Genomic DNA, 19,132 nt, shown 5'->3' on the forward strand with positions numbered 1-19,132 from the left:
ATGTTTTTTAATATCTTACTATGAATGTATGGTATGGTAGCTGTCAGAAACCCCAACTCCGAAAAAAGTATTGCCTCATTGAAAACTACATGATTAAAAAAACACCCGTTAAATTAGAATAATTCAAATTTATTTTTTTAGGCGTGCCGTCGTGTCTGTCAAAGTAACCACACATCGTAGGCTACAAGAAGCATATAAATATGAATGAGTACTTTACTTTGCATAGTGGCGCCATACATATCAATTTCTACAATTATACCTACACTGCTCAAGCTACTTATATTCACTTGCACCGCACATTGACAGCTGTATAATTGTCAAGTGACCGTGGCTAATGTGATCATTTGTCAGTTGTCAGATATCAAGGCAATGGATATGTGGAACAATTTTAGAAACTTAGAAATTAAAATAAATCAATAAAATTAATTAAATTTATGACTTACGTGTAGTTTGACCAATTCGGGATAATCAGTTGCCAGTTTGGATAGATCCTGATAGTTAGCCCTGGCCATAGCTACAATCCATTCCTTTGCCTTTTTGTGGGCCATGGTAACTTCGGGTATTTCCTCCTTCTTCTGTAAGTAGAAAATACGGAATGTGAGTATAAAACTATTTATTTAAATAAAACGTTAAATCAGTCATTTCAAAAATAATCCGTCTATACTGCCTCTTACTGATTTCAGTAAGAGTATATATAATAAATAAAAAATTATGGTCGTTTCAGTATGTTGTCTTTCGTTATATTCCAATTATTTAAGTCTTTCCTGCATTTTATTGCTCTTATTGCACATATTTTTTCGTTTTTTGTGCAAATAATTGAAGTTTGTGGACTCTCAAAAAAAATGTTTCTAATACTCAAATAACTTTATATATAATTTATCATATTTTTAAGAAGATATTATTGAAATTATGAGAGTTAAAATATTCATTTCCTTCAGAATATATTTTTATTTCAATAAAATTTTAATCCTTTTCCATATAACTATATGGTGCTTTTAAGAAATACAAACTTCTCACAAAGATAGAGAGCGTGTCAAAAAACACCGGCCTTTGTTTTGGCAAATCTTCGTGCAAAGACGTTAGAAAATCGTTGCTTTCCGAAACTTGACTTATCTTAATTTTTTTACTGTCAAACTTCACAGAAGAGGTACATTTCTGCGTTAACGCGACGTTAAGAGCAAACATGCCGTATTTTGAATGCGAACGATCCCGAAATGCCCTCTAAACTCCCTTTAATGTCTTGTGTGTTCTGCATATCGCAGGCATTAATAATCCATACTTTCTCTAAACTGAAGATGGAGCAAATGTTACGTCAGCCTGAGCGCTAAAGGCAAATGATGCGCTACTTTTCGTTCCCCACAGCAATACAAATCGTCAAATTGGTAAAGGGTTTGACCGTATTGTGCAATAAGTCAAATAATATCAAGTCACGAGCCAGCCAATTGGCTACCTAAGCCATGTGATTCTAACCGATTATACTACCTTTTGCAGTGCTATGTCAACTCAATGAACTACTCTGATAAAATACATAGCTACTAGGTCACAGTGATTAAAAAAGTGACGCAAAATTGGACCGCCAGTATGTTCTTCGTAATACAAAGTGGTGTAGTTATTTGCAGTTATGTTTCAGTTCAAAGGCAAAATTATATGTTTCATTTGATATATGTAAGTACAAGTCCCATATCTCCAAGAAAACAACCTTTATATTTTAAAATTTATAATAGATATATCATTGTAGGTTTCGAATTGGTTGATGGTTTCTTTTTTTTTTATTTAAATCTCGCCGTTTATGGGAACTTAACCGACCGAGAGCGCTCGACAATTTTTGTTTGAAGGTTAATATATTAATCTAGGCATTTCTTCCTTAACTGTGATTATAGTGTCTCTTAAAATATAATAAATAGAAACTTAAAATCGTACATTTGTGGCAAGCATATTCATTTCTCTGATTTAATTACTATGCTTTAATGTATTTATTATAAATATGGGTAATGAACAAGCGCAAACATTAAAATACCGTTAAATGTCATTAGGGGCTGCCATTAGCGCCGCGCGACACGATTATAGACTTCGGCGTGCGCATGTTGTACAGTACACGTGTAGAAATTTATGGTCTAATATAACTAAATACGCATGTACGAACGAAATACATATGTATGTACATATGTAGTCATATGTATGTACATATGTAGTAGTAATAAACTTAATATATGATTTTTTATATACATCATGACACATAAGTATGTACATACATTCCTATAAACACACAGCGTGAGCAGAAAGGATTTTGAGCACATTTGCGCCTTATGAAAGTCATAATTTTTATTTATGTGGCAACTGTGAGTTGGTGTCGCGTCTCGTTGGCACGGCAATACAATAATATTCCGACAACCCTGGAATGCTTTCTTCATTTAAATTTTCCATTGTTGTTATTGTCACATTAAATACATATGTACATATATATGTAAGTAAAAAAACTAAACCAAAAATTAGAGAAAGTAACTGCTAATGAGCCGCCTTCTTGCTAAGCGTAAGGAAATGCTTTCGAAACTCCGCCCAACCCCTTGTGCCCCAACACATTCCGCTAACGACGCTTTTTCGCGCGACATTAACATGTGTGGCATCTTATTTATGTACACATGTATATATGTAAGCAGTACATTTTCGGCAACTAATTATCCGCATAATGTTCGATGTTACACCATTGTTGTTTTTGTTGTTGTATGTTAATTTTTTCTTTCCGCCGTGTAACAAGCTTGTGCTTAGTACAGATTATGTGCGTATTCACACGCGCGTTGCAGCACACCTCGGGGCATAAATACATATATATATATATATATATATATATATATACATATGTATATGTGTGTGTGGTGAACATGTGCGTAGTAAAAGTTAGGTAACCAGCCTTTTAACTCATGCGCTTGTTCTATGCGGCACCACTCTGCCACAAATCGCCAATCTACGCACCAACCACCATCCTTGCTTACTTTCTCATATATGGTATGTATGTTGTTGTTGCCGCGGGTGAGATCGCAATTATGAAACTAATAAATAAAATTAACTAACTCTATGTGTATTTAGTAGCTTTCCTTTAATTTGTCGCAGTCTTTTATAATGTAGCAACTGTTGCCGCGTGCGTGGTTGTTGCACGTTGCCAAAATGCACGCGTCGCCTTTTTACACGTTCTCTTCATTTTCCACATGCCCACTTGACTTTTGTAGTGGTTCACGTTGCCCTAATTATACGAAATGCTCAAAACTGGCGTTAAATTCATAGGCGCACTAGGAAACGTAGATGAATAAAGCAGACGCACTAAAGGCTCCGCAAAGCATGTTCCCACTACTTCATGCCTCAAACACGTGTTTGTTGGCTCGATGTTAATATTATGCTTCACTTAATCTATTTATCTAGTATTATTAATAAACAAATGTTATATAGACAAAGAGTTTGTGGGAAAACTTTATCGAGAAATGATCCTTTCTACCAAAAATTTTCAATATTGTGAGGTTGAAGCCGATTCAATTAAATTAGCTTATAGCGTTTTCTTTTCTCACAAAAATGTTCCATTTATTCTGCCCTATGCTCGGCTTACAGTTGCGTGTTCCCTTCTCACCATTTTTATACCTTAAACAGGATCACAATGTTTGCATGTTAACACCCAAAAGGAAACATAGGAGACCCTATAAAGTATACATACATATATACAAATGAACAGCGTGACGAACTGAGTCGATTTAGCCATATACGTTTGCATACACGGGAACAAGTCCCTCAGTTTTTGAGACATCGACCTGAAATTTTACAAACGTCCTTTTCTCTCAAAGAAGCTGCTTGATTTGTTGTCCACCGATATCGGGCCGCTATAGCATATTGCTGCCATACAAACTAAACGATCGGAATCAAGTGCTTGTACGGAAAACTTTTTCATTTGACAAGTATATGCAAAAAATTTAGCAGAAACTATTATCCAAGACATCGCTACAATCTTTGAAGCAATTGTTGAGATCGGACTACTATAGCATATATGTAAGTTATGTAGTTGGCTTACGACTGACCGATCAAACTCAAGGCCTTGAGTGAAAACATAAATAAATATTTTTTATAACCTTTTATGCTGTAAAAAAATGCACCGTGAAGGGTATTATAGCTTCGGTGCAACTGAACTTAACGTTTTTTCTTGTTTCAGGTGCGTTTGTTTTTTTCTTAGAATGTTGTATTCTTATCAGAAATACTTGTAAGTGTAACATTTTCGGTCCTTCTCAAAACGTAAGAGTGGAAGTTGCCTCGCGGATGTTTATTTATTGTTTTTGAGCTTGTTTATAAATTAAATAAAGTTTTTCTATTAAATATAACGAATCGGTAAACTTTGTTAAGCTGAAATAATGAAAATTGCAAATTAGTTGGTTGGCAGTTTTTGCCCCGGTTTATCGTGCAAAAGATGCACCATTTTTACAAGGTGCTTTTATACAATATAATGTTACGATGTAATAAGGCAATATTTTCATTGAGAAAGAAAAAACTATTAGATTATATGCCGTCTTACAACATTTTAACTATAGTCAAAAGAAAATTAGGGGGATAGTGATAAAAGGGGTACGACTAAGACTACCGACTAGGTACAAAATTAAGGTCTGTTATTATATATATTGAAGCTAGTCTCGCACTATGGCACCTTCTTTATAATTCAAATGGAGTCTTCAAGGGTTATGGACTTGAAGAAACGGCACAACCGAGTAGAAGAAGCTGAGATAAATTTACCCCAGCGTTGTCAACATAGCAATAACTATTCGGCAAACACTTTTTTTTTTGGAGGTATTGGACCAAATACATTTCTTTTTGAGAGATTGAGTCTTAAGTAGAATATTAATTTGTCCGTTTTGCGAAGTTCACCTCCGAAATCGAAGTGTTATTTGCGTGTCGAAAGCTATATTGTTTTTTATTTATTTTTTAGTCGTAGATGGTGCCGTAATGGTAAGTGATGCGGGTCTAATTGGTTCATATAAGTTTTTTAGCCTCATAGCCGGATAACATTATTAGGTGATCGAATTATATAAAGAAATGGGTCTGCAGATTTGCCATCTAGGTCATGCTATTTGCATATTTTAGAGAACTTTCTGCAGGGAAGCATTAAGTCAATAGTCTATTCAGATAAATCGCTGTAAACAACATTCGTCTTAGTATTAGAGAGATAAACTAGGCTATGCTAGAAAAAGTGGTGACAATTTGGGTGAAAGTATGATTTCCGAAATTCTGCCCAAATACTAAATGTCATGAAATTTGCAAAATACAACGCTGACCTATTGATAACTTCACTTATTTTTTGATTTATTCGAAATAAACACAGTTTGGAGGGAATTTTAAACAGATGGCGCAGTTGGTCGGTCTTTTTGTGTTTTGTGGCTCTGTAGATTACAATCTCAAAATTTTCAAATAACAGATTTTTTTGGGTTTTCATGCAGTATTTATAAACTTACGATTCGATCGTATCTATAGAAATGAATATATTTACCCATAGTCAATACATATGGATGTGATACCGTAGCGACGGTATAGCGGACACTTAGAATTATCAACGTAAAAGATTTTTTATCCACAGATGCAGTATAACATATAGTTTTATTAACCTAAATGGTTTTCATAAAAAGTTGTAAATATCTAACTCTGAAATTATTTGCCTTCGCTGCTATAAGTTTATAATACTAAAACGACAACGGCAATAACAAAGTTATACACGAAATAGCAAAATAAACATTATCACTATCACCATAAATATATACTTGTAGTTCTTTAATCCCTTAATTCATAAACTTACTAATTTGAATGTTTATTAACATTGCTATAGAGCTTCAGAAAATATGTGGCCGATTTTTTTCTCACGCCTTCAAAGCGCCCTTTTTGTTGATTTGCAAACCTAAAAGGACTTGTTTACAAGAACCAATAAGCAATGTCATAAAATGAATTTGACGCAACTTAGGTATACCACAGAACCCACTCACTCCTTCTCAGCCAAATTTTATGCCTGTGCAAAAGGTTGTAGCCGTCGATAACCGCAAAGGACGTAATTATAAATCTAAGAAAAACAAACCGAAAGTTGTTGTTATACATCTCTCAAGTGTGTCCCACAGTGGGGTTAGAATCCAGAATGGAACCCTGAGTGTGGGCGAGGGATCAAGTTCAAATGCGAAGACAAGCAACAATAACAACTACTAATGGCGTGGATGAAAGGGCAACATAAGTAGACCATTTTGTGTGGATTTTTGTGAACGCCCAAATGAAAAGGGTACAACACTGGCAATACAACGAAAAGGATAAAAGGTAAATTTTTCAACAAACCGTAACATAAATACAAAATGCAAAATTTCATGTTTTTATTTCGAACGGGTTAAGTAATGTACGAGTACCGTACGGACATGTATCTAGTCGCATTGTAAAAAGTATCTCAACTACTGTTCATTGTCCTTTTCAAAGGACATACACACTTCGAAATGAAGGCGCATACATACAAGCGTACGAAATTATATGGACAAAAGGAAATTTTCCACAATGGCAACCATTTCAACGACCAACAACAATGCTGCTGTAGTCGGGGGGGGCCAAAAACTGTTTGACCAACTGTGCACTAAGTTGGAGAGGGTAAACGTGGTCGGTGGCGTTGGGGATATGTAGGTTGCTTTTGTCTGACGCTGAACATGGCCATTTCGCCGTGAGGGTTGCTGTTGCAGCTCGTGCCTGATCGAATAATATTTTCCATGGTATTGCCATATTGTTGCCATTCATTATGACTGCCACTGTGACCACCAACTCGGGCTGGTGCATTGTCGTTATTCTTGTTGTTGTGGTTGGTTGTTGCGGCAGGTAGCGCAGGTAGACTTGCGCGCATTACAATTTACAATTTACCGTTCCTGCCATTTTGCTCTGTTAATTCATTGTTGCCACACAGTGCAGCAGACACATTGGATTTTTGTTGTCGACATTTCCTTTTGGTTGTTTTTGTCATTTCGTTTGCGGCAAACGCTTAATTAACTTTCAAATTAAAATTTGTATTCATGTCTATTTGCTGGTTAAATCCATTGTTGCTGCTCGCTAGCAAAATGGCTAAAATGTTAAAATGCAAGTATGTGTGCATGTGTGTGTAACAGCCTTCAATTGCTATCGGAGCACTATTGAATTATTCGTGTGTCAAATGGGGTTTGTAACTGCCAATTTGATTATCATCAAAGCGGTGAAACAAAGCAGCAATAATAAAATTAAATTGCAAATTTATTGATTGTCTTGATGGACAGCGATAGTTACATTTAATAGGCCAACTATTTAATAGGCTTTTTGATCGAATTTTTAAAAATTAAATTCCGTAAATTAGACCCGTGTAGATAAGTAAAAAAAAAAAACAAAAAAAAATCATAGTAGATTGAAACCCATGGGAAGCGAAAGATAAGAAAACTAATTTAAGGGCGATCTGAGTTTGGGAAAACGAAGGGGATGGGCGTGGTTGAATTTTTAAGGGTTAAGTATGATTTATCTCGATTTACGGCAGAACTACGGATCCTACAGAAAAAAGTTATATGGCAATGTTGTAGGTATTGAAAAGACGTATAACTTTCGTATTGTGATTTTTCTCACATAATCAAAAATTTGTATGAAAAATTCAAAAAACTAACTTTTTGAGTTTTTTATTTTTATCTTGTACCAACATTTTTTTCTTTCCTGAAATTTAATGGACACTTGCCCTCTTATGTCCTAAACTCATTTTTTTTTGTTAAAAATATTTATTTTTCCACCTTACATTGACATAAGATCGAAAAAACACCTAATTTTCAATAGAAAAATCTCAAGTCAAGTCCTTCTTTACCATCCTGGTTGTGAATTTTACTGCTTGTGGCTCTTTTATTCAGTGAGTTATAGCCCTTTTAACCGTTTTCAACATAACAATTATATAGGGAGTGGGCATGGTTATTAACTGATTTTACCCATTTTAACAGTTTAAAAAAGAAATGCTTAAAATATTTTCCCGATTACGATCATTTACAATACCGACCGCTCGTGGAAGCCAAGGAAAATATGTATGTAGAAAGTTTCATTAAGATATCTAAATTTTTACCCAAGTTATCGCTTGCACAGACAGACGGATGGACAAACGGAGAGACAGACAGTTACTCGAAATTCAACTCGTCTCGTCACCAGAATCATTTATAAATAATATTATATAAATAACTCCATAACTGTCTCCATTCGTTTTAGGTGATACAAACAACCGTTAGATGAACAAAACTATCATACTCTCTGTTGCAACGAATTGCGGGAGTATAAATATATAATTTCCACTCAGTTGAAATTCACTCAGCAATAAATTAGAATGAGTCATTACCAAGTCAACCAGGCCAAAGGCAATTACTGCCAAACCGTTAATAGCAACAAAAATTTTTATATTATATCAATGACAAAAAGTTGGACAAACACACACCATTACATAATACATCTATGTATGAACGAATGTCTCTAAAAATGAATATGAATTCCAAAGCGCAAGTGATTGCGTTTGCTCAACACGCCTGTTCAAGAAAGTAATCAATCAATTAAAAACAGAAAATAGTGGTATAGAAAAAAAGTATTAGAAAAATGTCAAAATGTTGCTACACGCATGATTATTTTGATTCTGTTTTGTTTTTTCGCCTTCTCAAAAACTTTGTGTGCGTCTAATGGCAATAATTTTTCAAAAGCTAAGATTAGACGCTTGCTGACCGACGGTTTTAGTCACATGTGCATATAACTGTACATACAGACATGCTATAAAAGTGTGTGTCAAACAAAAGGCTTTATCAAGGTGTTAAGGCTAAGCGATAAGCCAATCCGAGTGCTGGGTGGGAAGGAAAACATGTTCAGCGAATAAGTGAGACTTTGAATTTAAGAAATTTTGAAAGTAATGTACAACAAATTAGCTTTGCGTGGTTTGCTGATTGCCACGGACCACCAAGCATGCTGGAAAAACCCATGTGATACCAGCTGTAGAATTATTGACTTCGGAAAAGTTTATATGAGCAGCTTTATTTATGCATATATTTTTAGGTATATTAATAAATACTCACTATGTTATCTTATTGATTGTGTGTTCAACAGTTTCAGCAGTGTCAGGACTGGTTATGTTCATCAGAGTTACAAACATACATACTAATTGCTTGAAATTTTCTTAAAAAACATACATATTGTATATAGGTGAGTATTTTTCATTATTTGAAATGACATTCTAATAACATAAAGAGAATAGAAGTAGACGAGGGTTGCACTTATCTGGGGGTTGGCTGAATGTTGAACAACTAAGAAAACTAACAAACTAACTTCCTTGCAACTAAGAACAACAACGAAGCTCTGCCAGTTTTGACTCTATAAAAATATTTCGGTTGCTTTAAACAGCACAAAAAACGAACCTCTAGCAATAAAGAACTGTTCTGGCTACGTAAAACACTCAAGACCAAAGTTGACTCGGACGGGTCCATATAAACAGCGCTTTAACGCATTTGCTAGAAATTTTGTGTTTTGAGGAGTCTACTTTATCACAAGCATATGTAATTATTTAGGTGGCACAATGCATTCGGTGAAGATCGTGAAGTCATCGAAAACTTGTTTCATGCGAGTCGTCCATTCACCTCAGTTACTGACGATAAAAAAAAATTAAAGAATCAGTGTTTGAAAATTATCGTGTAGGCATCAGAGAGATAGCAGAAGAACTCAGCAGCTCTTATGGATGGACTCCGCACATTTTAATTAAGGGTTTGGGTAAGAAGCGTGTCAATGCTTGACTCGTACCAAAAGAGCTGAATGTGCCGTCAAATTCTAGCATGATTGTGACTGACTTTGTATTCGCCAGATTTGGCTTCCTGTGACACTTTTTTGTTTTCGAAACTGAAAAATCGCTGTTCAGACTGTCAGACTATCCGAAGAGCTAAACATGAAACTTCTCTACTTTTTGTCTGAATTTGTTTTGGATATGATCGGAATAGGTTACCCTTCGGATTTTTCGGTAAACAGTAGTAATAGAGAAGCTTGCAGTAGACTTATAACTGAAACAACATACATATGTAGATCAGTGCATATTTCAGACAGCAAATGCCACGAAACGAAGCTCCATTTATCAATATTTAGAGAACAATTATTTCTATATCGAAACTCCGGTCAAAAAGCCGATTAGTTCTTGCATATTTTGATTTTTCTCCAGCATGACTGATGATTCTCAATAATAAACACTATTAGATAGTATTTATTATAAGTACATACATATGTACATAAAAATAATACATTCGTGAATGCTTCTAGAATAAAAATGTGGAGCTCAGTCGAACATAAGAAGACTCAAACTTGATTAAAAGAAGATATGTATATTCTTATCGATCCTGTGACTGAGAGTAAGGCCGGCTATTATAGTTTATTTAAGACTAGTATGGTAGCTTCTAAGCCTTGAGCCACCATACTATAGACAAGTGGCAGCTATGGAATATGCTACCTATTTAGAATAAGTACCCACAAGGCACTAGTAGCTCTTTCACTTCATTATGGGCTGGCCACAGCGCGGTCGAACTTTTTTAGACACGGATTTTGGCTTCGTGGTTTACATTTATTGAATATAAATACATTTTAGAGTTTAAAGTTATTCCATAGCAAAGCCTAACCTATAAGTGAGTCAGCTATCGGATTATGCTAATAGTTAGATTTTATTTAATCACATTTTATTTTGAGTTATTCAACAAACAATTCAAACATTTTCTTTGTTTTTTTTTTTTCAAAATTTCTTTTCGCTCACGCATTGTGCAGAATCAGCGCATGTTAATCAATCAATGTTTTCATTAAGTCAATTCGTTTCTATTTTTCATTAGTGAAATTTGCAAATTCATCGTATTAATTACAAACGATCGTAACGAATTTAATTGATCAGCGGCGCTGACGGTTGGCGCCAGTTTTGTTGATATGAAACGCCGTGTTTTCACTTTTCTAATAATGAATTACCAATCAAATGAAAATTACAATAATAAATCTAAATAGTAAAATCACTGTAATTAGAATGCGTGGCCGAAATTGTTGCACCCCGCGAGTTACACAAACAAACACAAATGTACTGGCTGAAGACACGCTTACAATTTGAATTTCTCAATGAGCCAGCATATTTCAGCTAAAACAATTCAAATAACAACAACATTGTCCTTTTGTTATGTACACTTTTTCACTGTAACTATGTTTGTTGTTAGTTGTAGGCGCTACACCGTTGGAATTGACCCCGTTATATGTCGATATGTACCTGTAACATGAGCGATGATGCTGCCAACGTGGTAATCAGTTTGTTATCGAGCTTGCGTCGGCGCCAATCGGGATTTATACGCGCTCGCGTTTGTTTGTATGTCGTTAGCGTAGTCATACTTGTAAATTTCACGGTGAATTACTACTGTTTTTTAAACGGAGTATGATTGTACAGAAATTCTTTGAAAATAATTGGAGAAAATGCTACAAATTCTGTGTTAAAAAATAATTGAGAAAATCCAACGTCACTCACGGGAGTTTCCACTTTATCTGCAGCTTCTTGTTGTGGCCTTCGAGGCATTACTTTTCTATTTTCAAAACGATTGTTGAATGTAATTTGAACTGCTGTTTATTAGCCAATTTGTGCAGCGGTCGATTTGTCTGTTTTTACTTTAGATTTATTTATTTTTCAACAGAAAAATTGTTTGTTTTCACGTTTCGCTGGTGTTTTGTTAAGCGTTGCTCCGCTTTCTGTCTTATTACTAAACTGACCATATTTCAGATGTTGGCTAATTACCGCGCAAAAAAGCATTGGAACAATTGTAATAAGCAATGACGCTATTGTCCGCATTTGAAGTAGTGCGAAAAATTTAATTTGGGAATAAAAGTATTTCATTTTTGTTATGAGTACTGTGAACTTGCAAAAATGGATGAGATATCTTCACGAAATTTCGCATGAATTATTATATAAAACAACGCTATAATCTTCGCAGAAGATAGATGTAAATTGGGCCACTATAGCATATAGCTGTCATACAAATTGACCAATAAAAATCTAGTTGTTGTATGGAAAACTTTTTTATTTATGAAGGGTAACCAAAGATAACGTGTTTTCATGCCTCAATTAGAAACAAAAAGCTTCAATTCTATTATGCAAACATTAAAATCACTACAAGAAATTGTAAATCAAAACGCTCCGCTAAACTAGTGTAGCTCACAGCGTTACAAAATCAAAGCACAGTTTTGCTTACCAAGCGAAACAGAAATCAAAGTTCTCGCTCTCTTAAGCGCAAGCAATTTTCGTAGATATGCGCAAGCAAAATATTGCTTCTACAAGCATAAATTATCCAATACAAGCTTCATTCAATATATTCTTTTTCTTCTGCAATTCGAAATGTTGAATATGAAAATTAAAAATTTTAAACGAAATTTAATTTAATTAGTAGAAATCTTGATTGTTTTGGATGAGTCTTGCTTAAGTCTCTTTAAGCCACAAAAATTGGTTGGAATATCGTCTGGTATGTTGCCAAGGCAACGCCTCTATATTGTATATTCATATTTATTTACGTACATACATATGAGGTAACGCATAAAATGTGGCTTTTCTAAAATTCTCACTATGGATTTTCTTACTTCCGAAACCGTTTTTGAAGTCGAGGATTTATTTTAACCTCGAGTTATTGGAGTTTTGAGTTTTTGGTTGCAAGTTTTGTAGAAATAATAACAGAATATTTGGGCCTGCAAGTTTTGGAGAAAGTGGGCGCAAGTTCGCAATCGTGTAAATGAAGCGTGTCTCAAAAAATTAACACGATGAAAAAATCGTTTAAAATCATTTTGAATTGCTTTTATATTTTGCAATTCCGTCCACCATTGACTCAGTTCTCTAGAATATGTACTCTGGAAAAAATTTTTCTATCTAGAAGAAATATCACCGATACCGGGGTTTTTTTTAAATTTTTTTTCTTCAAGCAAAGTTAAGTATCGAAAAGTGTGGAGATCGATGTACCGTCCAAAATCGAACCAAATATAAATAATGATAAATTCGATTTTTTTTTCTTTCAAACAATGTGAACTTTTTTGTCTACAGTGAAATGATAGCATAAAAAATGAACGAGGGTGTTTTATCAAAAAAAAATCAAAAAGCAAAATAAAAATAAGGCAGCAACATTAAAATGTAGAGCCGTGCACATCTTTAACATTAAAACTGCATATTATAATTAAGCTATGCTTTTTAAAATGATGCTCCTTTAAAATAACTCTCCCCGTTTCAATAGTATAATATTATGTTATTTACAAAACAGTTCGGTTTTGTCGCCAGCCAGATTTACAAGGTTTTTTAGATTATTAGGACCAATTTCTATCCCAATAAGTCAATACATTTCCAAAAAATATTTAGTTTGAAACTGGCTTATTCTCAGTTTGAATTGATATTTGATTCCATGTAGCTTTTCCCTTAATAACTCATATATTTGCTAGCTACTTCATGGGATAATTATTATTGTAGGTGAACAGAACTATTATGCTCCCTAGCAATAAGTTACGTGAGTATAAAAATTGTATCTGCCTCTCTCATTATATTTCATAACATAGTAAGATACAGCTATAATAGTTAACGCTATACCAAGTGTGATGTACCCTGATATTTCTAAAGCTGTATCCTTCTAAAACACCTTCGGGCGGAGTGATAGCAGTTAAAGTTGAGAAAGAGATCGTAAGTCAAGAAATTTAGCGACAAAATTGCGCCACGCTATGTCACAAGCGAAACAAACTGTCAAATTGTTAGCTAAGCTTTCTGCTCTTTCGTTCATGACGTCAGGAATTAATGTCAAACGCGCATTAGAAAAATTAACGGCCCATTCATTTTTGATAATGGCTAACCTTCAGTTAAATATTTTAAGGGGTAGTCAGAATTTTCAAAAAATCAATTTGTTTTTTTTTGCATTCGCGTTAAGTGTAATATCTTGAAAATATTTTCTAAAAATTTTGAGTTGAACCGATAAATACCTTTTTTATTTTCTTCGACAAATAACAAAGAGCGCTTGGGCACTTCAAAGCGCGCGGGAGCAGGTAGCTAACGGCAGCTGCAATAAACTTTAAATGAGTTAACTGTAACTCGAAAACCGCGTAGTAGATTTTAATGAAATTTATACAGATTTTAGAATACAGAATAAACTCGGGCTTTTTCAAAAATTTCGATTTTTTAAGACCAATTAACTGTTGATTTTTTCCCAAAAATCTAGAAAACAATTTCCTGAGGCCGCCACTTTGTTAATTTTTGAAAAAAAGCTTCGATCAGGCCCAGGATTATATATTTATAAAAAACAAAATTTTTCTATTTGATAGATTTTAGATGAATCTCCAGGGACTGTCATCGGAAGGACCTCTTTTGGAACTAGGTCAACACAGACAGCTAAAACTTTGGAAAATAATTTTTTTTTTTTTGAAATTTTCGTGACTTTAAGTCAAAACATATATTATACAATGCCATATTACTACTTTTGTAAAATAACATGATTTTCTCCCTCTGACCACCCCTAACCCTCTGTGCACATAAACATTTATGTGTTTAAAAAGAAAAAACGTTAAAAATTCTCAAATTTGTTTACAAGCAATTTTCGTTTGTATCAACATACATATGTTTGTATGTATTTTTGTATGTAAGTAAAAAATAGTGCTCAAACAATTTTGTCATACATGATCCAACTATTGAACATTGCAAAGTGTTAATTGTTGTTGTACGTACGAGCAGTAGTTCGCGACATGTCAATAGCAACATGTTGACAAAGGCGGCTGGCATATACTACATGGTGTTAGTACATTGATGTTGCAGCAGCTTAAACATATGTTTGTGATAATTGTCAAACGCGAAAATCGTTGTGACACATTATGAGCGGCAACAACAACACAAACAGCGGTAAGTAGATTTTATTTTGTGCACAATGTAATGGATGTGTGTATATGTATGTATGTACATTATATGTATAGGCATGTAGGACTAGTATTAACGACAATAGAACAACAATGGCTGCAAGAGCGATTACCAGTAGCCAGCAACATTGACATTAACAACAAATTTAACAACAATACGTACTGAAGCAAATAATATATGTGTGTATTACGTTGTTGCAAGCTGCGAATTTTTGTGCCACAAATCGTGACATATACCATAGGGGGTGACGGGCGGCGCAAATGTGAGCGCACTGCATGGGTAAATTATATGTGTGAAAGAGCGGCGGCGTGGCATGTCAAGTGGACGGACATCCTTAACTGGTATGTAGTTAAATGTAAATTTTTCCTACTACCAAAAATAACAACAAATAAATTGTAAACACGTTTTAAACGGATTTCCATATAAACTTTTTGGCATTTTAAACCCCGTGTTCATTACAATTGCGAGTAAACGAGTATTTAGTTGCTTTTTTTTTTTTGAGGTCGTGGCGTGATGAGGTCACAAGCGGATCGAAAGCGTTTGGCACGCGTCGTCAAAATACTCGTGGTAATAGCAGCAGCAACAGCAGCAACAACAAATGTGGCAACACTAAACACAGGAAATGCGTTTGTCAACTACATTTTAATGCATACTTTTATAAATGTATGTGTGTGTGCGGGAGCGTGTATGTAAATTGTTGTCATTACCTCGACGACATTGCAACAAATTTCGTTTGTTCTTGCCTCTTGTTTGCTGTGATGACCGTAAATGTTGTAATTGCACTAACAAATAAAAGCACCGGAAAGAACATGAAAAACGTGAGAATTTCCAAATTACCAACGCATCAGTCAAATAGCTAAGCTAAGCACACACACATATGTATATGCGTATGTATGTATGTACGCAGATAGGAAGCAATGCGGGCATGCGGGCAGAAGGATGTACGCATAGGCAGTCAAGCAGAGAACATAATCCATCTTCGGAGCTAAAGAAATTCATGGCTTTGTAATTTACAAACAAGCACACAGTGTTGATAAAAATATAAGCACTAAGGTGACATATTCACATTATATTCGCTTTTTTGTTCTACATTCTCTTCTTCTTTTACATCTTAGCAGTTTATACAGTAATCGTTATATGCTATCCCCAATCTGCTGTCATGTCTGCTTGTTGTTAGCACTCCTACTCGAGTTCTTATGTCATTCCTTTTGTTTCCTTCTTTCCTTCCTTCCTTTCAATAGTCGACATGTGCTGCCAAAATTCCCATTCATATCACGTTTGTCTGCTTCTTAAGCAAGTCAGGCGTTGACTCCACCGGCATTAACATGTTTCTCGATTAACTAATTGTAGGGTGTTATCTTCTCTTTCCAGTTCATCTGTTTTACAGTTACCAGAAATATTACTGTGTCGTAGATCTATAAGATCCGCTAGTAGAGGAAGACATGCTTTCCCTATCTTCAATTTAACCCTAAGAGACTTTCGTGATTTCAAGGCAGTTTTGGTATCTATGAATATTTGTAAATATACCAAATTTCTTATTGTCAGCACCCTCTTTGTCAGTAGGCGTATTGGTACCACCTGAAAATCGATTATACTTATTTCTGGACCAAGACCACCTCACCCCTATCCCACTCCTATTTGGAGAGAAAGTCAATATTAAATTTAAGTTTTCTATAGGATTACGAAGATCCGTAGTATTGGGTAGAAACGGGAACTTGCTAAGTATATTATTATGCTCCTTATTACAGGTGGCTAGTAGGGAGGATTTTCTCAGTATAAGAGCCGCCTTCGCTTTTCCAAGATTTATCGATATCGATTTCCATTACATGTTTTATTTTGTTTGAAAAAATAGGGCAGCATCAACATCGAACATCCAAACTCTCACTATTTAGCCATTTTCCCAAATTCGACAATTTTGCTAATTAACACAGGCAAGGTCCTTGTCGCTCGTCACACAAATAAAATATCAAATAGAAACTTTTGTGTTTTTGGTATGGAAATATTATTTTATATATTTTTACTATTCCGTAACCAGACATTGTTTCTTTATATTTCAACCAAAATGGTTTTCAGCATGCTTAAGGGTTAAGAGAGTGTCTCTTGTGAGTCAGTATGACTCATACTCAAACATTTCAGCAATTTTCTCAACAAGGTATATCATAGGTGCTAGTACTCTTACAGCGAACTTCAGCAAATCACGAATTGACAAGGATGAATATATATATACATATATTTTGTTTGTAATCCGATCCCAAAAAAAAAAGTCTAATATTTTTCAGTTCTAGTATTATATTGTCGTAATGCTATTTTTTTTATCCGTACTGTACCTGCATACATATACAAAAAAACATAACTGCACATTCAACTGGGAAAATGCATAAATGTTCCGAACTGCCAAAGTGATACGCAAATAGAAGCATCAATGACAATAGTCCAAGTCCATGCAACAAAAAAAGCAATAAAAGGAGCAAGAATTAGACTACAAAAATCTGCAGCGGATTTTGAGTTATTAAAGTGCATGTTTATGTATGTTTGGCGGCACACTTAAGTAGCTGCAGCGTCTTTTGACGGCAGGCGTTCCGTGTTTGTAGGTTTTTCTTGTTGTTGTAGGTAGGCAGATCATTCGCCATTTGACATGTAGTTGACAACTTGACGACACTGTGATGCATAAATCGCTTTATGTTGTTGCTATTGCATATAATGTCACATATTTACCAGCCAAGCTGCAACATAAATCATAAAAGTTACGTGTTTGCAGCGGTTGTGGGGAGAATGGCGGCTGTTGCTGCTGCCAATCCAATTCCAAATCACAATCAGTTGTTGACTTCCTTCAAAAAGCGAGAAGCGGCTAACTCCAAATTACTTGTCGCGTAGGTAACATGAATAAATCGTCAGCGTAGCGCCTAGCTCGAGTGCCAACAGTTGGCGTGCGGACACACAGCCATACATACCTACATACATACAATATACGTGAATATATTTAATTTTTCCTAATTTTGTTGCTCTGATTGACAGCTCTGAGTGCTTTGACAATGGTTTGACAATTCACACAGCACTTTGCAGCCATGCAACTCCATTCAAAGCGATATGCATATGCATATGTACTCGTGTCAGTAGCTATGTGTATGTATTTATATACATATGTACATGCATAGGTATGTTTGTGTGTAGACATATGTAAAGTGATCTGTGAGCGCGCGTTAATCACAATGAAACGATTTTCTCGTAACGCTTGACAAATTTTTTCGACATGTTGCACGCATTCATCATACAACAGATATGCTACAAGAGCAATATATGTAAATGTGTCTATTAGGCAGAGTTAAAAAGTTGTCATCTAACATGCAAATGCGTTTACAAGCTACAAACAATGACACTGATGGCCAAAAGTAGCTATTAGTATTACAACAATAACAACTTGTGCAGATTAGAAGTGGCAAGAACGCGCGTTTCACATGTCATTGTACAAATTTAGTAGCACATTTTCAATTATGCTACTCGTTTTGTGTACAAAAAAAAAAAGTATTTTGTTAACTCAAAACAATCAGAAACACCAAAATTTACATACATATACAGTTGCTACCGCATTACATATAATTTAAACAAAATCTCATTGTTGTCCATCATAACTGATCACTGATGAAATATAAGGAAAAACTCATCAATTTCAACAGTGATTTCTCGGAGACAAATGATCACATTATAAAATTTTTTTCTGTTTGTTCTGTAAATAGTTCTTCATACAAAAATTCTTTCTGTCGCCAATCGAAGCTCCAGATCTTTGAAGATTCTTTTAAATGGATTCGTAGAATTTTAATCCTTCTCAGATTTTACGACTAATTGATCATTTGTAACACTATGTTAGGTGTAACTGTTATCAAAATTAAGGGGGGAAACCAGTTTAGATGATTCAAAAAATCGATTTTTTTATTACATAAATTGTTTGTACAGTTGTACAAGAATATGTTGCTTAAGTTTAAAAACTAAATTCCAGTTCCGATGATATGAGCACTAAGGTAAACACCGGTGGATTCAGTGCCGAAACACCCTTTTTTCAAATGCGTTTTTCTCGAAACGACTTTTATTCAACTTGCGAATTGTGTGAACATCCCTTATTCAAGTCCGAAAAATATGAACCAAACTCTGGAATGATATTATTAAGTAAAATATATTTTTTCCAAAACATGTAATTTTCAA

At 34.7% G+C, this 19,132-nt stretch overlaps 1 protein-coding gene across 1 annotated transcript in view; it reads right to left on the reverse strand.

Moving 5' to 3' along the window:
- The window catches only part of LOC106622717 (uncharacterized), a 78,225-nt gene that overhangs the window by 49,505 nt on the left and 9,588 nt on the right, over window positions 1-19,132 (reverse strand). The window contains exon 3 of the mRNA XM_036359151.2: window positions 444-575. Within this exon, the coding sequence (XP_036215044.2) occupies window positions 444-575 (132 nt within the window). The remainder of the gene's footprint in view (window positions 1-443; window positions 576-19,132) is intronic.

The sequence above is a fragment of the Bactrocera oleae genome, chromosome 6 (assembly GCF_042242935.1).
Source record: "Bactrocera oleae isolate idBacOlea1 chromosome 6, idBacOlea1, whole genome shotgun sequence".
Classification (NCBI taxonomy): domain Eukaryota; kingdom Metazoa; phylum Arthropoda; class Insecta; order Diptera; family Tephritidae; genus Bactrocera; species Bactrocera oleae.